Raw genomic sequence first — 23,853 nt, 5'->3', positions numbered from 1 at the left:
ACTTTTTATCTCAGATTCATTTTTTGTGGTTGGTTAACAAAAAAAAAAGAAAAGAAGGATTGTCTGTAAATGCTCTTTATTGTACAAGCTAGAATCCTGTTAAATAATGTATAATAGGTCCTAAGGCTGCTTCTACGTTACCTCGGCTGGCCACTCAGAATTAATAGCATTATGAAATGCTTGCCAGTCAAAGTGAAACAACAATTAGAATCAAAGTCATTCATATCCAGTAGCCTTATTGTCTTTAACGGGTCAATAATGTTTTACTTTTGCAGCAGCAATCAAATATACTGCAGCTCACAGAATGTTTACAGCTGGATGAAACCTTGCACCAGATATGATGTCTATAAATATGTCCTCTACAGTTGAAGTTATATATTTTTTACCGCTCATGGCCAATTTTGTCTTTGTTGAGTCATAAAAAACCCCCGAGACCCATGTAAAAACAGGAAGAGCACTACATTTCCTTCAAGCCAGGACGAAACAACATATACAACTGCACATTTTCACTGTCTCATTTGGACTCCATGACTACCTCTAATGGAAAAACAAACAGCCTCACTTCAGTTTCGGACATAAAAGGAAATGGAGGAGCTGCTGAATGCTTATATACAATGGGTTTTATCTAAAAGGGGATGTCAAAACACAGGCTGAATCCTTATGGAAACGTTGTTCTGACTGTCAACGGGTCCTGACGGCTTGAGATCAACTATGTACTTCAACCAACTGCTTGCCTGTTTTTCCACGGCAAACGGGAGTATTTTTATCTGGGAATCCTGACAGTGATGATGTAGCGTTGTAAATAACAGAGTAGTGCAGCTGTACACCATCACATACCACTGTAAAGCCTCACATCTGGATCTTATGATACAATATTAGGCCTCCGATAGTTTAAGTGGTTTGGCTATAAATATGGTAAGTTATGGTTAAAAAGAATATTTTCCAAGCTGTAACTTTGTTACTTTATCAAGATGTTAATTTGTTCGGACTTTGATCTTTATGAATTGTTAATGTCCTGCTGAATTTCTGTGTAGTTGAATTAGGAGTTTGTCTCTCAGCGGGTCATGGGATTTGCAACAATGCACCTGCCCTAAACACAGCCGCTAGATTTATGAGTGTGTATAAAAGTTTGCAGCACACTGAGGGTCTTTTACAAGATTGGTTCTGGATAACAGCTGCATTTAGGAGGTCAACACCTTTCACCGCTCATCCAACACGTCAAGTTTTACAACTGCAGCTTTCAAGAACTACAGGGCCAACAAGGAAGCTCTTCCAGATATTGTTACAGAACATAAGGTTACTTTTTTTCCCCAGGGCTTGTTACTCAGCATTCTTTATATATATCTTCATGGTCTGAGTAAAACTATAAATCTTACCATGTCATTAAAAATAACACTAATTGAGTTCCTTTCCTCCCACAGTACAGTAAGATAAAGTTTCAACAATAGACTTTTGCCCATCTGCTAATTTTTTCTCAGGCTTCCTCATCTCTAGATTTCAATTTATCCACTTTATTATTTTGAAGCCTTATCTAATTGAATTTCAACAGCAGTATCTCAATTAATTGTGCATTTCATCCCCCTGGGATTAAGCAGTACATTGGGATGAACAACCTTAATGAGCAATGCACTCAGGTGCACATGTTTCCAATAACAGCAAAGCACCAATGCATTCATTGGATGCCACAGCTCTCCAGTTTTGAATCCTAAATATCCATGAAATAACTGTGCACAAGAAAAGCAAGTTGGCATGAAATTAGGTGGACATATCAAACTGAGTAAAGCATTTGGTGACAATTAAGTTTGGGGTGGCTATAGCTCAAGAGGTAGAGTGGGTTGTCCACCAATCAGTAGGTTGTTAGTTCGATCCGTGGCTCCTCCAGTCTGCATGGTGAATTATCCTTGGGCAAGATACTGAACCCCAAATTGTATGTGTGTGAGTGGGTGGGACACTTTGGATAGGAAGTGCTGTATCTGTCCTGATGAGCAGGTTGCAACCTTGCAACCTCTACCATCAGCATATGAATGTGCATGTGAGTGGGTGAATGTTGGCATGTATTGTAAAATTTGCATTAACACTGTGCCAGGCTTTACATCAGCAGAGTTCTATTTAAAACTTGACAAAAATGTTAAACAATTGTGCCGAGCAAAACATCTACACTTTTGATTATATTATATAATGTTACTGAAACGTCAACACTCATTAACACAACATTAAAAATCTTATGTGAGGCTTTGGGGCAAGTGGTTAAAACTATCTCAAGTGCTGCTGGTGAGGACAGAGGCAGAGTGAAGATTTTGCTGACTGCAAATAAGATTTTGCAAAGTGCTGCCCATGATAAGTAATGAAATAGCCAGAGGAGGGTTTAGTGAAAGCCCAACACCATCTGTGTGCCTGCCTTTCAGATCAGCGATGATAGTGAAGATGATTGATCCTGTGAGGGCAACACACCCACCGATTAATCATCTCAGCGTTATAACAAACTGTAGCAGCTATTTTCATCATAGTACAACCATACTGAATATTTGCTAACAGTATAATGTGCATCACCAAACCAGTAACCTCAACTACAGCTAAATTCTCATATGGTTCAAATGTTATATGCAAAACAGGAACACCACATTGAATCCATTACCTGAAGTAGAAGAAGATGGCCAGAGAGATGAGCAGGGAAGCTATAGATAAAGCATGACCCACAATTGCCATGTAAAACAGGATGTACGCCGACTGTAAAAAAAACGCACACAAACAAGATAAAGATAACATGTGTTGCATTACTACTTGGAAAAATCAGAATGAACCAATACAAAAACCCCAATAAAGGATCCAAAAGGCACAAAATTGCTAATTGTGACAAAAGTGCATGATTCATTTTCATGGTACAAAATTCATTCTGCACACAAAATTCAGCTTGTGTCACTTGACATTTAATAAAGTGACATCAAGGTTACATTTTGCTCTTAAAGGTGGCACATATTTCAGGGGAGTTAGAAACTGTAACTTTTGCTCTCTTATAATACTTATATACTTTGTTTGGATATGTTACGTATCAGCTTAATTTTGGAAATATTCGTGATTGCCCAGTTCCAGTTTAACTTATTTTTAAACCACTTATTTGGAAGAAAAAATGGAAAACTAGACTAAGTGTCCATTATAACTGTCTTATGAACTGTGAAACTGTTTTTTCACATAACACTGGTGAGAACAGCAGGTCAAATTTGAAACACAAAGTAGCTCAGCAATGGTGCTTTCCAATGGACAATTTCTGTATTCATTTTAATGTTTCCCTTTGTTTTCATCTCCAAGTCTGAAAAATTGTCAGATCCTTGTGTGGTTCCCCTTTGGCATTCTCTTTTTAAACCACATGCCAACACAAGCGCGGAGATAAAATGTTATGTTAGTATGACAATGAGACCTAGGATGAAAAGGTACATTAGTCTGCAGAAAAGACCCCAAACCACATCTTGCTTTTAGGAATGCATATATTTTTTACGCTAAGAAAAACAATCTGATAAATGACATGGATTTGGTGCAAATAAACTAATGGATAGCCAAATGATTAATAAATGAATGAAGGATACCAATGACATTTAGTTGTGGATAACAGTGAAGTGAGATTATGAAGATTTAGGATTAAAAAAAACAGAAACGTTTCAGAATCTCTATAAAGGGTGAAACTACATTGTTTTTTAATAAAAAAAGGATTATAAACTAAAGTCGCCATCAACTCAGTTGCAGAAAACCGGGAAAGGTTTATTTAGCCTTATTTCTCTTTGGGATCATGCTGGCTTCTGCCGGGGCTGTTTGTTCTCAGAGGTTTCCTGAAGCTGGGAGGCTGGGACCACTGAGATCAGGTTTCTGTGGCAACAGATGGAGTGGCTAATCTCTGGCTTGGTTCTGATCGATCAGCAGACTTTCTCTCACGTTTGCCAGGACAGCTGTTCCAACTGCTTGGTGCAAAGGACTGGATGTAGCGAGCTGGGATTTCTTGCAGTTGTTTGCAGAATTTGTGTTCACACTTGCAAGTATTTGCAGTTGTTCCAGGTGGGAAGGCAGAGTAGGGTTGTTTTCTGATTTATTTGGCTGTTCGCTGGCTTTATATTGAAAAAAAAGTAAAAGGTTGCAGAAGGGAGGGCAAAAAAATTAAGCTCCCAGATAATCACAAAGGGCAAGAATGTCTTAAAAGGCACATTTGTTTTAGAAAGCAAAATTGGACCTTGTTCAAAATTTAGACTGATGAAAAGTTTGGCACCAAGTACTTTCATTTAATCAACCAATTATTGTCATCAGTAGGCATCATTAAAAACTTTTAGACAAATGTTATAAGCTCCATAAAACATTAACAAAAACATTTTCACTTGTGCAATCTTTGGCCACCAATGGATTTCCAGCAAACACAATGATAACCTTTATAATTCTTACACTTGCATCTCAGCTATAAAAACACAAAGTTGTTGGTTAGATTACTGTAAAGTAGAAAAATATGAGATAAGATGTAAAACAGCACACATGTAAATGAATACAATGTGAGAGCATGATGACTGAGTGACTAACCAAACTCTAGCATCTGGAGATCAATGAAATAATTGTAGCATAAATAATATTGATTAATTCATATAACTAAAGATGACAAATTCAAATTCATGTAAGTGCCCGTTATACATTATACATTATACTGTTTTTTCACATAACACTGGTGAGTACAGCAGGTCATACTTGAAACAGCAGCAACAGTTCCTTCCACTGGACAATTTCTGTATTCATTTTAATGTTTGCCTTTGTTTGAGATGTGTAAGTACTAAAAAAAATCTCTTTAATTCCATGACTGTGTTACTGATGTCCCATCTGGAAAAATACTGGAATGAGCTCTCTGGTGTCCAGGTCTGGTTTCTTGATGGGAAACATTGTTAGCAGTTTAGTACAGCAGCTTGTTGCTGTTGGTAATAAAAAGGTTGTTAAAGGCCCCATGAAATGAAAAATATGTTGTCCCAGATTTAATCCTGTGTCCCTGTGTTACCTGTTCATTTATCTCCTGTTAGGGTTAGCGGAGTTAGGGCCATATATATGTCAAAAAATCAGTGTCAGAGTATTTTTACATCAAAATCCCTGCCCTGTATTTTCTCTTCCTGTAAAATTGTTTCAAATGTTTGATGACTCAGGGGCGTTTACAAAAATTAATCAAATCCAATGTGACTTTGGGCGAGTAGGGGCTAACAGAGCAATATGGAGAGAGACAGGAAGAGATGTGTGTTTGGATATCAGTGAGCACAATGTGGCTGAGGTTTAATTCATCCACCTCTCCCTCATCCTCCTCCTGATCTAACCACAGGTTTGTGTGTGTGTGTGTGTGTGTGTGGAGCCAACAATCCTCTGTAGCTCCGTTTCTCTCTGCAGCTCTGTGTCGTGCTAAACTCTAACCCCCGCCCACTTTTTTAGCAACCCAATCAAATGCGAAGGATTTGATTTAAATCCCTCTTGTAACTGCACACCACTCAAATATTCTGTTTCACTGGGAAATAAGTCACAGTGCAGAAGCTTAAAGATGCTCTAACTTCCGTTTCATGGGGCCTTTAATATGCAATGGTTTATTAGTAGTTGTAGTAGTGTAACTGTGTCCCCTGAGGGATAGAGGGCTTGGAAGAGTTAAAGGGTTTTGTTCCAAGATATGCAAAGTCTGTTTGAACCAATAAACAAACCTGCTTTAGCTGACCTTGCTACTTGTGAGATAAGGACTTTAAGAAGGTAATCCGTAATCTCTGACTGAACTATATTTTCAAACTCTCCATTGTAAACACAAACTAGTGAGTACTATAACAGCTCAGACACTGCATTAAATGCCAGCTTTGTCTTTGTACTTTAATATGACTCAGATCAGGTAAATATCTTATATTTTTTATGGAACTGTATGCATACTGGCAATAAAAAAACTCCTATTGTGTGTAGTACAATATTTATTCACAGCTTGTTCCATGTTTCTAAATTTGCTCCTATCTGTCACTCTCCAAGAGCTCCTGGCAACAAAGAAAAAATTATGCTGACCCATCACACTGTGGCCACCATGCAGTAAATCTATGGTTGCAGGTTACTTTATCTTAATATATTACCTTTAACTTTGCCTTAGTGTTTTCATTGCAGAGTGTATAGTTGGACCAAGTCCTATTGGTATCCGGGTGGCGAAACCACTGCCCGTCCTCCCCACAGTACTTAGTTGCCTTTTCTGAAAGTAACAATTAAGTAATAAATACACATTCTCCAACAGTTTCTTCAAATCCATACTGTAGTGTTTTGCTTCAGTTTGCCTGAGTGAATAATTCATCCTCAAAGGCAACATTCTTGAGTATCACTGCTCACCTGTAGGATCGAAGTCGACAAAATAATTGGGACAGTTTTGGGAGGTATAGGTTCCTGCTGGAGTATCGTCCCAGCACAGCCAGCCATCCCAGTTACGACTGCAGTATAGACCTGTAAAACCAACAAAGCCACAAAGAGAGTTAAGCATTCACAAAGGAGAAACACAAAAGCAGAAACACACAGTGAGTCTAAGAAGATATTATCACTACCTGACTTGTTATAAGGTCGATCTCGATTCATTTTCTCGAAGCATTTGTATTGGCTGTCGAGGATTTTCTTTGTCACAATTTCCTGCTCCTCTGGGTTCACCATAGGACTCACCGTGGCCTCATCGGCAAGTTCTACCTCAGTGTCCCCTGAGAGCTGGGCGGCTGTCTTCTTTTGAGTGAAATTACGCATACGCACACACATACAAACACACATACATACACAGTGTCATGAATCATCAGAATAGCGCAATGAGCTGGGAGGCTATGGAAAAAGCATGACGGACAACTATGGTACATATTTGCATTCTCAAGGTTGTAAGTTTGGTTTCTGAAGGGAGTGTGACACAATGAAGTAAAGGATTCCTCAATCAAAAAAAAAAAAGATAGAAAAACAAACCTGTTTGAATGCTATTTCCTGCATTTTTAAATATTTATCAGCTTGGAAAATCTTATTGTGTTGAGATTGTTCAGTGTGATTTCCATAATAATGGTACAATATTCTAACAAGGGAATTGATTGAATCCAGTATATTTTGCTGTATTATTAATTAACTCAACTCTACTTAAGATCACATTAAGCTTCTTTGACAGAGATAAGATACTTGATGATAGATAATACTGTACTAAAAGTAAAGTACTAAAAAGTTGGGCACCTTTTATACTTTTCAGCCCCATCTTTGATGATCCTCAATGTTCAATCAGGAAAAATGATCAAGGTATTTATAATATTTCATATTTCAACCCCCAAAATGCAGAAGGCTGATTAGGCCCTGCATAGTGTTCCACATCTCCTTTCAGACTGAGGATTTTGAAAAAAAATCAGGGGTTTAAGATAAGATAAGATAACTTTATTGTCTGTCACAAAGCACGTAGAATAGGACTAAAAATGTTAAAACTACAACTGACAGGAACAGTATATCCCCATCCCCAGTAAAAATGACACTAGAATCATCTGGAAAAAAATAAAGACAATGGTCAACTACAATAAAAGTCCCTCCCACACACCTGACATTGATCCTGATCTCCCAGACAAGCTCAATGAGTTCTAGTGAGGTTTGAGGAGTCTTCAGTCCCACGCTACTCTCCTCCAACCCCTCCTCCACCCCCTCCATTCTACATCCAGGAGAAGGAGGTGAGGGTCACGTTCAGAAAAACGAACACAAGGAAAGCAGCAGGCCCGGACAGGATCAGTTCAGCTGTTCTGAACCACCGTGCAGCTCAGCTGGCCCCCACATTCACCAACATCTTCAACATCTCCCTCTGCCAGTGTACAGTACCACAGTGCTTCAAGGACTCAATCATAATCCCAGTGCCAAAATCAAACAAGATCTCTTGCCTCAACGACTTCAGACCAATTGCCCTAACATCTGTGGTCATGAAGTTGTTTGAGCGCATCATTCTCTCCTACCTGAAGCTCTTCATCACCCCTCTGATGGATACTTACCAGTTTGCCTACCGTGCGAACAGGTCAGTTGAGGATGCTGTCAACCTAGCCCTCCATCACACACTACATCACCTAGAGTCACCCAACACCTATGCCCACATCCCATTCATCAACTTCACCTCAGCCTTCAATACAGTAAACCCAGTCATTCTTTTCAAAAAACTGATGGACATGAACATTGATCCCTGCATATGCCACTGGATAAGGATCTTTCTGTGGAGAAGGAAACAGAGGGTTAAGATGGACAGCCTTTCATCTTGACCAGGGTTGTGTCCTCTCACCCTGGCTCTTCTCCCTCTATACAAACCACCTCACATCCTACCACAGCTCAGTCACCATTCTCAAATACGCAGACGACCATAATCAGACTCATAACCAACAACAACGAGGACAAATACCACCAGCAGGTAGCCCAAGCAGTCAGTTGGTGCACCGACAGCAACCTCCAGCTCAACACTTTGAAAACACAGGAACTTATCACTGACTTCAGGCACTCAAATTTCTTGGCACATATATCAGTAAAACACTCAAATGAAAGACCAACACAGATCACATCAACAAAAAAGCCCACCAGAGACTGTTTTTCCTCCGACAGCTCAAGAAATTCAAAGTCAAACAATCTCTCCTACTTCAGTTTTACACCGCCATCGTTAAAAGCATACTCACCTCATCTATAACAGTCTGTTACTGCAGCCTGGACAGTCACTCAAGCAAAAAACTGCAGCATATAGTCAAAAGAACATCCAAGATCATTGGCAAACCCCTCCCATCAGGTGAATCACTATATATATCAAACGCACTATCAAAAAGGCAAATGAAATAATCTCTGACCCCTCTCACCCTGCTCACCACCTGTTCCAACTGATGCCCCACAGGAGATCACTGTCCACCAAAACATCCCTTTTCAAACACAGCTTCTTCCCCACTGCCATAAGGACCCTGAACACTTTGCAGTAATCCCTGCCAGATGTACCTGCACTTTAAACTGTCATGTGATTTATTGTGTAAATTTGTGTATATTGTCTGTTGTGCCAGTCCTATGTGAAGCTGTTATCTATTCTATGTCTGACACAGTTGTAATGAGCTTCCCTATATGCTGTACCGAAAGCAAATTCCACCAACCTCGGTCGTGTGGTCATTAAACAATTGATTGATTGATTGATTGATTGATTGATTGATTGATTGATTGATTGATTTATTAACCCTGTGAAATAACTAGGCTATGATATTGTATATGATCTGAGGTCTGAGAAAAGGATGCTACATTTGTATTATTTTGTCACAAACTTTCAGGAAACCCAATCAGTAATGACAAACCTAATTATCAAGAATCTTTATGCATGATCTTTACAGTAAATCTGTGATATACATTACCCTCAGTTTCTCCGTAGTGTTGAAAATGCAGAGTGTATAATTGGTCCAAGTCTGGTTGCTTTCTGGATGGTGAAACCACTGCCCATCCTTTCCACAGTACTTTGTTGCCTTTTCTAAAAAGAACAATTATGTGTTAAAGGTACAGTGGAGTATGTCACACCTTAATCAAAGACATTTTAGTAAATAATTAACAATTCTGGTCCATTGTATAGTCCGTTTAAAAATAGCCAACAGAGGATCAATGGTGAATTCATCATGAGAGATTAACAAGATATCAGTAGAGCAAAAATTTACTGCTCACCTGTGGGATCCATGTCAGGAAAATAATCTGGGCAATTTTGGGTGGCATAGGTTGCCGCTGCAGTATCATCCCAGCACAGCCAGCCGTCCCAGTTACGACTGCAGTACAGCCCTGCAGCACCAACAAGGCCACAAAGACATGATAACAATTGATTACAGGTCTCTTGCTCAAGTTTGTGCAACATGAAACCTCTCAAATAATCACATGGATACACAAAAAAATCATTTGTTGGCAGACAAGAGATTCACACATTCAGTTTCAACAGTGTCAATACCTGATTTGTTAAAAGGTGGGTCTCGGTTTATTTTCAGGAGGCATTGGTACTCATTCTCAAGCAATTTCAGTTTCTGTGAAAAAAAAGGTGTTTCAACATTACAAAATAATGGACAGCTCTCACTCAGACTTCCAAATGTTTGGGGATATTAATAGTTCCTTAGAAATTGTGCTCAACAAGTACTATTTCCATTGTTATTTTCAATCACACATCCAATCAAACAACTGTTTAAGGCAAATTATTCTCTTGTGGGAACAAGATATTGAGACATGTGAACAAATTATTAACAAGATTCATATTTTTCCACCATAACTTGAACTATATGAGCTTGTGCTTCTTTTATCCTCTCAGAACACATCAGAAAATGCTCATATGGGTTGTTTTGGAGAGCAGTGGAGTACTTGTGGTGTAAACAGAGGGAGGCTGTGTGGACAAACCAACCAGCGGGGTGCTAGTGCTACAATCAGGCAATGATAATCCCTCACCAGCTTCCCCTCACTTAAATTGCAGAGTCTGGTCAATTGGGTCAAGTTGGGAGCATTGCTGGTCTCTGAAGGGGTAGATGATTGTTTTCCTCTGTACCACCTGCTGCTTTAACTTACTTTAGTAAACTGTATATTCAGGTCAGAATAACATGGTGGAAATTTGTATCCCAAAAATGCTTTGTACCTATTCGTACAAAAAGTATGCATTTGCCCTCATGAACACCCACTATATGCTTGTGAAGTGCACTTTTGAGAACAAAATTTTACTTGACCTGTACCTCTATTGTTGAGAGTGCATGTACAGTACCAATACTGCACTTATGGACGATTGCCTGAGAACACTAAACTATTATGGAATATGACTAGTGGAAATTACAAACATTTTATATATTTTATACTTGTGAAGAGGCCAAATGTCTGGAACTTGCAGGAAGACCCAACAGTATTGGTAAGCCTAGTTACAAAGAACCTGTATGCATAATCTGTACAATAAATCCACATTGGATATTTTCTAACATCATCAATAAATTACCGTGGACCTCTTCCCATGGGCGGTGACGCAGAGTGTATAGTTGGTCCAACTCCTGTTGCTCTCCAGATGGTGAAACCACTTCCCATCCTTTCCACAGTGCTTAGTTGCCTTTTCTGAGAAGAACAATCTTAACTTTAAATACAGTAAACAGAGAATTACGAGTGAATTCTTCATGAGAGGGTAACAAGATATCGGTTGAGCAGTAACACTCACTTGTGGGGTCAAAGTCAGCAATATAATATGGGCAGTTTTGGGTGGCATAGGTTTCTGCTGGAGTATCGTCCCAGCACAACCAGCCATCCCAGTTACGACTGCAGTACGGCCCTGTCACACCAAAAAACAAAGTTGTTTAAAAGCCTCTTGTTCTAAAGTTTGTCCAAAATGAAACATGTACAAATCATGGTGACATATAACAAAATAACTGCTGCATAGTGGGTTTCAGTAGACACTATCAGTACCTGATTTATTATAAGGTGAATCTTGCTTCATTTTCACCGAGCATTTCTTTTCGTTCTCATGGATAATCTTTTCCATAAAACTCCCCTTTTCTGTGTCAACCACTGAGGTCGGCTCCACTGCAGCATCCCTTAAAATATGGGAGACTTCCTTCTGTTAAAAAGAAAAGAAGAAGAAATTGCTAAGTCACAAAATAGTTATAAAATTTTGTAAACTGAGTCTCCTTCTATCATAAGTTTCAGGGAAACAACCAATCAACAAATACCTCCAATATCTCCTTTGAAGATTGACAAGTGGACCCAGTCTGGGCCCACTTACCCCATTCGTCACAATATTTGGTCACCTTTTCTGTCAAGTATAAAAACAAAACAAAATATAATGACTTAATGGCATCTTGACATCAGTATAACTCATCACAGAGTATCCTGATAGTTTCATATTCATATCAAATGACTTAAATAAACAGACAGACAAAAAATCTTTAGCTGCTTTAGGATTCATGTCCGGTAGGGAGTCTCTTCTTTGGCTCCTTGTTTTTCATCAGTCGTATACTGGCATCATCCAAACACATAAATTGGACCCTGAATCTTGGCATTACTCAACTGGAATTAATTTAACTTGGCACACATCATCAAACGTTATGTCAAACAGAAAATCCCAACTTTGGAGTAATTTTCTGGCAAATTCTCAAATGTCGGACTTAAAACCACATGTACTGTCGATCCATGACTGGGCTAAGAATGAGATCACATTGTTCCTGACAACATAGCCCGACTGGCTAGTCATCTCCGACAGCTCATCAACTGTTCGGCAACCACATCCAACTGTACGTCTCCCCCGAAGCCTCATATCAGCAGCATCAGCTTTCAAATAAGGAGCCATAAGGGGACTCTTAACGTCACGGGCATTTTGGGAAGATCCTTTATGAGCCTCTTCTAACAAAAACACCTTCTCTGTTCTCTCGTTCATATCCTCTCTCCCCATCCATCTCTCTGACTTCAACTTTCCTGTCTTTTTTGTAATCCCTGTTTTCTTTGCTTCTCTTTTTCTCTCTATATATACCCTTCATTCTTCTTTCTGTCCTCTCCTTCACCTCCCCTTTCTCCATCATATTGCATCTCCTAAATCAGAGATGACTAGACTCTGGATCTCTTCAACTAGGCACTATTAAGCCTTGCATTCCTCACAGTGTGTTAACTGCATACGGTAGTATCTGTTTATACTGCACCCAAACATTGAGTGCACTTACATAATCAATTTCCACAGTCAATTTCTATATAAATAAATGTCTGTTTTCATTCTGTCTGATTGATAAAACACAACAGGCTAATGATTTAACCTGTTTCCAGTTTATAAATCTTTTATATTAGCTGTCATTTACAGTCACTGTTATGTAACTCCTTCTCCACAGTACCATGTTGAAGCACTGGTGATTAAGAAAGAGTCTACATTAGCAACTTTTCAAAGCTCTGCCTATAGGCACAACACCTTAGGCTAAATGCTTATGTTAGCTTGCTAACATGCTTACAAACACAATCAACAAGTTGAGATATTTCAGGCAGGACCAAAGTGGTGGACTGATTGACCAATAACAAAAGCAGAAGAACTGTTAATATGAACCTCTAAGCCACAGGCTAACAAGAGAAAAAGATCAACAAAAATATGTCACAGTACTGTCTGCACTGTTTGATTTCTGGTCAGAGACACTATATGTCCAGAAACTGACCATTTATAGGAAATGGTTATACAGTAAGATTTGGCGGAAAAGGCTTTGCTCTTTGAGGGAGAAGAAAGAATCCGAAGAATCTGAGCAGTGATGAGGACTCTGCTGGAAAAACTAATCCCCCCTCACTAAACATACATGAACATTAAATCTTAGTTAAATCAACACTTCCAAAAATATTGCACATGAGGAGGAGGTTGGGTTGGTGGAGGAAGCTGGTTGCATCAGCAAACAGCGTTGGCATGAGCGTATAAGACTGATAATGATAAATCTCAAGTTATTATGGCCATGCTGTTCACCTGCATGAATTTCATTGGACATTATTAGTCAGCTGATAGCCACAGAACTAGTGAATGAGCCAGCGATTGGATTGTTTTCTGTGTTGCCTGCTGCCTTGTAATTAACAAGTCATGTGGAAAACTGTCAAACCCACTGCTCTCAATTCAGCGAGCTCATTGTTGTGGACTAGTGTGAGAAGTTTACAGCTCTTACCAGTGGGGTCCAAGCCAGAGTAATCTGGACAGTTCTGTGTCACAGATGTCCCCGGTGGTGTCTCTTCCCAGCACAACAAGCCATCCCACATATGTCTGCAGAATGTACCTGTAGGAAGGAAAAACAGTATAATGACTATTCTGGGTAATTGCCAACATGCATTTTCTAAGCCTTCCATTGTAAATAATGTAATTTAAGTGTATGTCAGAGTAATATAATTTCTCTACAGCCTTTGAAAGCGATTAAAACCCCACAGCTACAACTACATAAGCCTTTTGAGGTCAGTTGCACTTGAACCACCACTAACAACACTACCATTACCTTTAACAAGAGCAACAGTGTTCTGATCCTAATCCCGTTTTGTAACATCACACCTCTGATACTCCCTCAGAGGTATTCAATTTGGTTCTCCAGCCTTAAGAGGCCTTAGAATGATTTGGGCCTCTCACCAGTTCTGTTTTGTTGGTGGTCTTTGTTGGACAGCTCAAGACATTTGTATTGACCCTGGCTCACCGCCTGGCCCCATCCCTCTACTATGCTCTGTCCAGGCCTGAGTGATGGGTCTGGAATGGTCTCAGCACCCGCTGCCACCCTGCGCTGCAGAGACAACATGACACAAGTATTGAGTGAAGGGAGGAAGAAAACATGCTTTTTAGTTTAATATAGTTTGGAGTATAGATGGTGGTGTGTGTTTTGTGGTTACTGCCTTGATATACATTCCCTTTGCAGACTGCAAGATAAAGCATAAATATTATCTTGGATGATGATGTTAGCTAAATCTGTATATTTAACAGTTGTGTCATGCATAGACAAAGACACGCATCCTTATGTAAGATAAAAATTTAAATGGAAGCATGGGAGTATGCAAAGTTTTTAAGGCCTTTTCAAAGCAGATCTGATGACGATTTCACTCCCCTTTGAAGTCACTCGCCATTCATGTAACTCATTAAAGTGTGTTTGCAAGCTTACAAAATAAGTTAAGCATCTGATTTCCCATGTGAAATGCTGATTTTGATAACGCTGCTCACCGAAGGATAAAGAGCCCATTTTACTGTGACTTATCTTGTAAATTTTTTTGGATGAAAATTAAGCTTCTCACAGTGCCAGGCTCAAGCTAGCATTTTCTGAATTATTAGAGGAATTTCAATACTTTGCCTGCAAGATTTTTTCCACATGCCTTATCACAACTGAGATACAAACCTCCTACTGCCTTCTCTCTCTGGAGGAAACAGGAATTCTCATTAGACCAACATATCATTCTTACCTTTCTGATACAACAAACTTGTAAAAGGACAGACACTTGAGAAAGTCTGTGAGAATGCAGATGTCCCATGTAGCAGTTTAGCAGCCGTACATATGATGTCACTCCAAACATTGAAGTAAATGACGTCATACATACGACCACCAGGCCACCACCAATATCAACAGATGAGCTGACTGAGAAAAAAGCAAAAAAATCTTCTGTTCTCCTCCAGAGCCTTCATGTCAAGTCCTCTCCTCACCTACAGTACTACTCATTAATTCTCCTAAATCAACATGACAAGACCACTCAAAAAGGAAAGTACAGCAACATAAAGCAGAACAGCATAGATACATCAGGCATAAAACATTTGGCAGGGATATTATCCAGGACCTAAATGTCAAACTTGATGCTGAACAGCAAAGGAAATTGAAACAATAAAATTCCATTTCACACTGACACTGAGGAATAGTGGACCATATGCTTTTTTTCATAAGGGACAATGACTCATGAAAGACATGTATGTTCCTGCAAAAAACCTTTCAAAAATCCCAAAGTGAACATTCTGTATCCCCCGTGAACAATGCTAAAATTATGCCTCTGAGCTTTCCAAAATTTGATGTATGTGGTCTTGATAATAGCATTTATTATGGAGTCCTCATTAAGCCAATTGGTGTAATTTGAGGTTGATGGAGAGGTACAAGTCCTTCAAAAGCACTTAGATCATTTTAAAGTTTGAATTGTTTAATAATTAACACCTCCATCAAGGCGACCAGTATATTTTTCATATGACAGTACACACTGCCAAAATATATTACCCTACATGATTTGTCTGAGATATCATATTTGTGTTCAAATCTTCTTATCTTACAGCACCCTCATTAAGCTAACTGATGTAATTTCTAAAATGCCGGAGCACATTGTGAATATGACTCAACCTCCCAAGCTTCACTGAAATTAGATCATGGTTTCCAGAAGTCTTTCAGATTAAGATTTCACATTTGGTGGACATTAATAGTAAATCCAAGAGACACAGACATGCTTTATGTTGTATCTAAGGTGTTGTGATGACCCCTGTGTCATCTTTGTTTGGCCTTGTGATTAAACTGTCTGGTCTGTCTCAACAGGTGCTTGTATAGGGCAACTGGTGACACCTGAGGGCCCACAGGATGGCATGGTTATTGAAGTCTGGGGTGTAGCTGTGGCAGTCTCTCGCCCTCCTCTGACTGCTTACTGCAACTTTCAGCTTTCTGCTTTGCCCTTCAGGCACCCATTCTGGTTTGGTTTAGTTATGCTGCCTTAGTTATTTACTTTGATTTCATGCACCTTCCAACACACACACACACACATATCTTCCACTCATGCATCACATCCACTACTGATACCACTGACTTCCACACTCCATACTGTAAATATTTAGTTTTTTATTTAATTTGGCTTAATTTGTTTAATAAATGTATCTTTTATTTATTTCTAGGTGTAATTCATGGTGTGTCTCCTTTTGTCTTTTGTTGTGGCCATTTGAGCCAGGTCATAACAAATGGGGGCTCGTCCATTTAGGTTGTTTTGGTAAAAAGTTTGTTTGTGCTTCAGGTAGCAGTTGGGTTCATGGTGTGACTGTGCAACTGATGAGGTGATTTGGTCCAGATGCGTGCTGGCTTTTGGTCTTTGGTTTTGCTCTGGTTTAGCTCTGCTTTTGCTCTGGTTTCTTGATTTTGGGAAATACACCATGTGTTCTTTGGAAGCGTTGGTTTCTGACCTGGTGTTGGATTGTCGGGTGCTGAATAGAATGTAGGTGTTACTGTCCTGATATGCTGTAAACAGCATTTCCACTTTGGGTTGTGTCCATAATGTCATAGGTTTTCGAACAGCTGTCTGGTTGGCATGTCCACATGACTTTGTGGGTTTGCCTGCTTGCAGGTCGCTTTACAAGCCCACTGGTTTTCAGTGCTTAAATACCTGCCGCAAGCCTCATAAAGCCTAGTGGTGAGTTATTAGTAAGTTTTGGTTAGGCAGTTAGGGGGGGATTCTCTGTTAAGGGTTGTCATTTGCTCAACTGTGTGTCTGGCAGTGAACACATTACTATCTGTATTAGTAATTTGTAATTATGGCTTTCTTGTCGCAGTTTGTTGATGCGCTTACAGTGGCATTTGTTAATGGCTGTAAAAAGGAGCAGCTTGTGCAAATAGCTGACCATTACGGCATTATTGTTGAGGAGAAAAAAACGTAAAGATGAGATTAAAAATCAGGTTTTGGCGTCCTTGTTTGAATGAGGTGTGTTACAGAAAAGTGAGTTTTGTCCAGCTGCAGTGGAGCCAGCACCTGTGCTGGTGTCTGCGCCAGTAGTTGTGTGGGCAGCTGGTTTGACTTTTGAGCAGCAGAAGGAGCTGTTAGCATTGCAGTTTGAGCAGGGGAAGTTACAGAGACATATGGACGGAGGAGAAGCTTGAGTTGGAGAAAAAATGGCAAAACACTGAGAAAATGGAATTGGAGTTAGAACAGTCCAAGTTACAGTTAATCAGAGAGGGCAAGCTTTCTCCAGGGGGGTCTAGTATGGAGGATTCTGCTTCCATTGGCTCTGCACTGGGTGGTATTGATGTTGTGGCTAATTTGCGTTTGGTGCCGAAGTTTAATGAGCGTGTCACAGATGCAAAAAAATTGGCCAGATTTAGACAGAGTGCTTATGCTTCAGTGCATCCTTAGTGGGAGAGCCCAGGAGGCATACTGAGCTGTATGTGGAAAGGATGGCTTGGATTATGAGGTGGTGAAATCAGTTGTATTAAAAGCATATGAGCTGGGCCCTGAAGCCTATCACCAGAAATTCAGATATTGGGTAAAGGGCGATAAGCAAACAAATGTGGAGTTTGTCTTCGATTTGGCTTTCCATTTTTACTGTTGGTGCTCAGCCACTAAAGTTGATACTTTTGACAGTCTCTGTGAGCTGATTGTGTTAGAAAACTTTAAAAATGCTATCCCTCAATGCATTGCTACTTATGTAAATGAGCAGAAGCCCTCCTCTGTGCTTAAAGCAGCTGATAAGCTGATTTTGTGTTGACGCATAAGGGTAGTTTTTCAGAGATGCGCTCTTGGGGTGATTGGAGAAGTGCTGAAGATAACTGGTAATTCTTGCAGTGGTGCTAAGTTTTCGCCTGGTTCCTTGCATAAGCCTGCATTTATGGGGTGGCCTGAGGGTTCCAGAGTGTGTAATTACTGCCATGGGGAGGGTCATTGGAAGAACAAGTGTCTGCTGCTGAAGCCGAGAGCTAAGCATCGTTCACTGTCATATACTCTACAATTTTGGAGCAGAGACCAGTGTGTGTGTGTGTGTGTGTGGGGGGGGGGGGATGACACCAGTGCAGACACTCGTTTAATGTGGAATCAGTGTCGCCTATTCCGCCCACTATAGAAACAGGAGATTTTGTATTAATGAAGGATATGGAGCTGGGCTTAATTTGTGTGTCGTGCCATTATATTATGCTGATTTGCGAGTTGGTACAGTGCATTGTTCCTTTCCGGGTGTGTCCTGCGTTGCCACTTGATGATGTGGTAGATTTTGGTACCTGGCCAGTAGTGCTGTGTGGGCCAATGTACAGCAGTCTCCGGCAGTCTGATGTGCACAAACACCCTCCTGTTTCAGGGTGTAGTGGAGTTGTGGTTGCACTGCCTGATCTTCCTCCAGTTGTTTTGAGGATTGGGTGAAGGGCCAAGGGGCTGCTAATCTTTTTTCTGATTTTGTGGGATGAGGTGAGGAGACGTTGCTTTGCTTTACTTTATCCAGGAGGATTTGCTGGTGGGAAAGTGGGAAGTGAGTTTTCAGGTTGTTGTGCTGAGTAACTTCCATGATGGGGTGGTGCAAACAGCATATGATGGTTGTGAATCTGGGGGTGAGGAGAGCTTATGACCGTGTTCTGCACTATTTCTTTTGGCCTTGGTTGAAACATAATGTCTCCAAATATCTCAGGTCATGCCATACATGCCAGCTCATTGGGAAACCGAGTCAAGTTGTCAAGCTTTCTCCTCTTTGTCCTATCCCAGTTGTTAGCCAGCTGTCTGAACACTTGACCATAGTTGAAGAAACATGAAAAATTTTGGAAGATGCACAGGCTAATACGAAAGAACTGTATGACCTTCGAACTGAGCGCTACCACTTTAGCCCTGGTGATCAAGTTCTAGCTCTACCCTCCGATGCAAATGACTCTATAGTTTGGACAGTGAGAGTGACCTTAGAGCTTGTGTTGTTCCTGTCACTTGCAGTAGGCTAAAAAACAAGACAGTTTGTTGGTGGGCTCAGTGCCATGTTCAACACCTGTCCACACTCGCCTCACTTAGCTCTGCTGGATGGGATCTGTCACTGGCTACTAAATCCTCAGATCCTGTCTGGCCTTGTGATTTACCTGTCTGTTCTGTCTCAACAGGACAACTTGGGACACCTGATGGCTCACAGGGTCACCAGGTGTGGCAGTCTCTCCCTCCTCTGACTGCTTGCTGCCGCTGCTGCTGTGGCTTGCAACTTTCTGCTTCTCCCTTCAGGCACCCATTCTGGTTTGGTTTAGTTATGCTGCCTTAGTTATTTGCTTTGCTTTCACGTACCTTCAACACTCACATAGACATCCTCCACTTATGCATCACATACACTACTGATACCACTGATTTCCACACACCATACTGTGAATATTTAGTTCATTATTTAACTTGGTTTAATACGTTTAATAAATGTATCTTTTTTGTTACCTCTTTATCATGGTGTGTCCCTTTTTGTTGTGGCCATTTGAGCCAGGTCATAACAGGCATCTAAGCAACATAGCATGCTATGAAAGCCATTAAATATATATGTGTGGGATATTATCGCATGAATGCACAATGATGTATTACAGTTTGTGTCTATATCCACACTAAGATTAAATTAAGGCAAAACGCAAGACATCCTGGATTGTGCATCATCTATCTTGAAGGAATAAGCATATACAGCAAAAAGAGAAGCACGCACATATACACACATACAGTCATGGATCAAATATCATCTCTTTTGTCTCATCCAACTGTGTAACGAACACGCTAAGCCAATTATAAACTTTAATTATCACTTATAAAGGGTGAGAGAAAATGAATCATGAGACTTTTCGCTGAGAAAAGAAAACCACTAGACCACAACATATTACATGTCTGTTTTGATGAAAATTGAGTTCTATGTTAAAGGGGACATATCATGCATATTTCCAGGTCTATATTTATATTCTGGGTCTCACTCGAATATCTCTGCATGATTTACAGTTCATAAAACTCCTTATTTATCTTATACTGGCTGTTTATGCAGCCCCTCAGTTCAGCCTGTCTTGAAATGGAAACTTCTCTAATACATCTGTACATGTTTGAGCCCGAATCTGATCTGAAATATGCAAGTGGACAATGCAAAAAAAACACAGAAAATAAACAAAAAGTACTAGCAAAAAATAACAGAAAACCACAAAAAGCATGTTATGTCCCCTTTGAAACACACACATATTGTACAGCATACCTAGTGAAAAAAAGCAGAGCCTCAGTGAGTTTACTACAGCATTCCTTGAATAAAAAATGAGAGCTTACCACCAGGAGAAACCAAAGGATCCAAAGGGAGCCTGCAAACGTCATATCTTCCTCTCACAGGCAAATCTCTAGAGAGAGACAAGAAGGACAAGTTACAGAAAAAAGTTGTCTACCGTGAAAGTGACAGACTGAACAAATATTGTGGCTGTTTCAAATCAGGACTACGTCCTCCCCAGGAGAAAACAACACTAGCAATCATTAATCTGAACTGCAAATCACTGTAGCGGAGGCACTGCAGTTTGTGACAATTCAAACGTGTGTGTGTGTGTGGCTCCCATCTCATTCTTAATATAAGTCCAATTTAAGACATCTTAGGGTAAAACCTAAGGTAAAAATAGATAGGGTAAATACTTTTTTAATGCCTTGATGTCAACGTCAACAGTAAAATTCTCTTATTTTACACCCTTGTGATAAGTTAGTTTAAAACATATTTAAAAACTGTATTTTTATATATGATTAAAACCTAGAGGAGTTCCCCTCTTTAATAGGTAGACATTGGTCAGGGTTGTAAGTCTTGTCTTGGCAATTAAAAAAAAAAGGAGTGAAAATGCAGTTATACTATTAAAAAATAGACCTTAAAAAATTCTGTTTCATTTCTGTTTATTCAAAATGATCAAAAACAGTGATCCACACTGTAGAATGATAGTCCACTGTTGGCAATGTAGGAATGTATGTGTGTGCGAGCGTGCGTGTGTGTGTGTGTGTTTGTCTGAGAACTAGAGAGAAAGCGTATCCATCAATATGCGAAACAATTGAAAGCATGAAAAGGTAATATTATATTCTGAGCTAAAGGAGGTAGAAACAACAGTGTGTAGACACAGACACAGTTGGACAAAAATAGTTGGTGGTCGTTAATCACTTTGCGCGGAGCCTCCACTCCTGCACGACAGCAGCATCTGCCACTTTAGTATCTGAGTGCATGTGAGATTAGAATTCACTTAAGGTCTCTTTGCTTTGGCTTACAAAGTCCCAGTTGGAAGCCCATCACTCCACAGTTTGAAAAGCTAGGATGACCTACTGGTTGTTCTCCACACCCCACAGCGTGAGCAGGCTGTTCAGCAGATAGACTTGGACTGGACTATAGGACTTGCATGAGCAAGTCCTATAAGTCATTGTGAAAGGTTAGCAGGATTGATAGTATTTGTTTTGGCTTTAAAAAGCACACTGATGGTAGGCTACTTAGCATTAAGATGACAAATTAACCTGGAGCCGCTTCTGCCAAGAGTTCCAGACAGGGAGTGCTGATCTCTGACCAAGGATCCCCAAATTTATCATTCATGATTTCCCAAACTAATTGTAGACGTCTGTCTCTGTAAATGAGTCAGACCTACATACATACAACATAGTAGAGATAAAATGATGAGTCTATTAATGGATTAGTTGATTTACCGAAAATTAATTAATTGTTGAAGTCATTTTTCAAGTAAAAAATGATTACCTGGTTGCAGCTGTCAGGATTTGCTGCTTTCTTTTGTATTACTCTTTGAAAGTAAGCTGTATATTTCTAGGTTTTGGACAGTTGGTCAGACAAAACAACCAATTTGAAGACTTAACAAAAATGTCATGATTTCTAATGTAAAGACTCAAGATTAATTGAGAAAACAACCAGTTGATGAATGAATACTGAAAATAATCATTAGTTGCAGCCCTACAACACAGTGATGCTATCTTTCTAATGTCTGGATATTCACATGAGAAATATACCAAATATACTGCAAAATATCCTTACAATATATACTATACTGTCAACATGCATACAGAATCATTTGATTACTCAGTTTTTACTGTTGATAGTTGCTATTATTCTATAATGCAAATAAAACATGAAACAGAAGAGCTACTCAGTGCAAAAGTGGTGAAAGGTGGTGTGATGACTTCAACAAAAATAAACTAACAAGTCTAACAAATAAATGGGAACTTGGTGGCAGTGCCGTGAAGTCAAGAAGTTTATTTGATGAGTCTCAGTGAATCGACAAATTGTTACATCTATAAAATGTCAGAAAATAATTTACAATGCCCATCATAGTTTCCCAGAGCCCACGGTGGCTCAAACAAGTATCTTGTTTTGTTTGACCAATTGTCCAAAACCCAAAGATATTCAATGTACAATAATTTAAGCAGCAGATCCTCACACTTGAGAGGCTGAAACCAGAGTATTTTGGGCAGTTTTGCTTGAAAATTACTGATGACTTATTTATTATCAAAGCTGATGAATTTTCTATTGATCAAATAAGTTAGTGCCATTACTATAACCCCCTATTCCCTAGTCTGATTCTCAACCCCAATCCTTTTCTGACCACAGAGCCATTTTTAACCCAATCCTGAACTCTGCTCAGTATTAAACAAGACCCACATGGATTCAGAGAGCTGAAAAGTTCAGTCAAGGACACAACAAACTGCTCTTTATCTGCTTGGGAAAGAAGTAGGGAATGAAGACAAAGAAGCACGAAAGAAAGACCAATCAAAGACAAATCGATAACAGAAGACAGGGGAGGGGGAGTATGGATTCCAAAATGGCCTCTAGGAAGAGACGATCTATAAAAACGTCATCATGCCAGAGCAGAGGATTCGCACCAGTCAATTATCACCTCTGGGTGTTCACAAGTATGTGAATTTGTCTGAATAGGCTTGACAGTAGAAAAAAAGTGTAAGATTATGTGAAAGAGTTTACAAGTCAAATAACAGTAGCAACACATCAGGACAGTTGACATAACGGACTTCATATTAGCTAGAGAAGTCAAATGTGAAACTGAGTCAATTTATAGATATCATGGACTGTGTATTGTTGTGAATGGGGATAGCAATAGTGAAAACTACTGACAAGTAAGAGTTTCCTCAGCAAAGTAAGCATTGGACATTTGTTAGAGCTTAAGCTAAGTTTACATTTGTTTTTTAAGTGGTTAGCTACATCAGCTACATATGTATTTGTTGTAGCTACAGTGGCTTCTTAAATGTGTTTTCTCCTATGTATGTCTGATGCCGGAGGAGATTGTTGGTAAGACAACAAAAAGAACTGTTCTCTCAATGGAACTACGACCTGCAAGGAGAGATGGCGTGACCAATGAGTGTGCACCTCTGCTAGTGAGCTATTATTTACTATTGACTGAACACTGTGCGAGCTGATACATTATCACACTAACTATGGGTTTGCCGTTTTTGATTTATGAGTATTTTAATTTAAAAATGTTACAACAGACATTTCAGAAGGATTTTTTTGTTAAAAATTGTTGTGTTTTTTCTACATTGAGTTGTGTCCTCAGACTCTGATCAGAGTTGGTGGAGGACATCTTTCTGGGTGACAGACATTAGTGATGTGCGAGTCATGAACAAATTGTTTGAAACAAACAATTTATTGATTCGGGAGTGACAAGTCCTTGTCTCCACTAACTC

At 39.6% G+C, this 23,853-nt stretch overlaps 1 protein-coding gene across 1 annotated transcript in view; it reads right to left on the bottom strand.

Moving 5' to 3' along the window:
- The window catches only part of calcr (calcitonin receptor), a 37,585-nt gene extending 16,916 nt beyond the window's left edge, over nt 1-20,669 (bottom strand). The window contains exons 1-14 of the mRNA XM_044336645.1: nt 20,464-20,669; nt 14,090-14,237; nt 13,641-13,748; nt 11,691-11,773; nt 11,428-11,578; nt 11,183-11,293; nt 10,970-11,082; nt 9,953-10,025; nt 9,679-9,789; nt 9,378-9,490; nt 6,561-6,729; nt 6,352-6,462; nt 6,105-6,217; nt 2,636-2,727 (exon numbers count right to left, since the gene is read on the bottom strand). Coding sequence (XP_044192580.1) covers nt 2,636-2,727; nt 6,105-6,217; nt 6,352-6,462; nt 6,561-6,729; nt 9,378-9,490; nt 9,679-9,789; nt 9,953-10,025; nt 10,970-11,082; nt 11,183-11,293; nt 11,428-11,578; nt 11,691-11,773; nt 13,641-13,748; nt 14,090-14,237; nt 20,464-20,508 — 1,541 coding nt within the window. The 5' untranslated portion in view covers nt 20,509-20,669. The remainder of the gene's footprint in view (nt 1-2,635; nt 2,728-6,104; nt 6,218-6,351; nt 6,463-6,560; nt 6,730-9,377; nt 9,491-9,678; nt 9,790-9,952; nt 10,026-10,969; nt 11,083-11,182; nt 11,294-11,427; nt 11,579-11,690; nt 11,774-13,640; nt 13,749-14,089; nt 14,238-20,463) is intronic.
- Nucleotides 20,670-23,853: the final 3,184 nt, after the last annotated feature.

The sequence above is a fragment of the Thunnus albacares genome, chromosome 19 (genome assembly GCF_914725855.1).
Source record: "Thunnus albacares chromosome 19, fThuAlb1.1, whole genome shotgun sequence".
Lineage (NCBI taxonomy): Eukaryota > Metazoa > Chordata > Actinopteri > Scombriformes > Scombridae > Thunnus > Thunnus albacares.
Note: the sequence above shows the minus strand (reverse complement) of the source record. Positions and strands in the feature narration are given on the sequence as shown.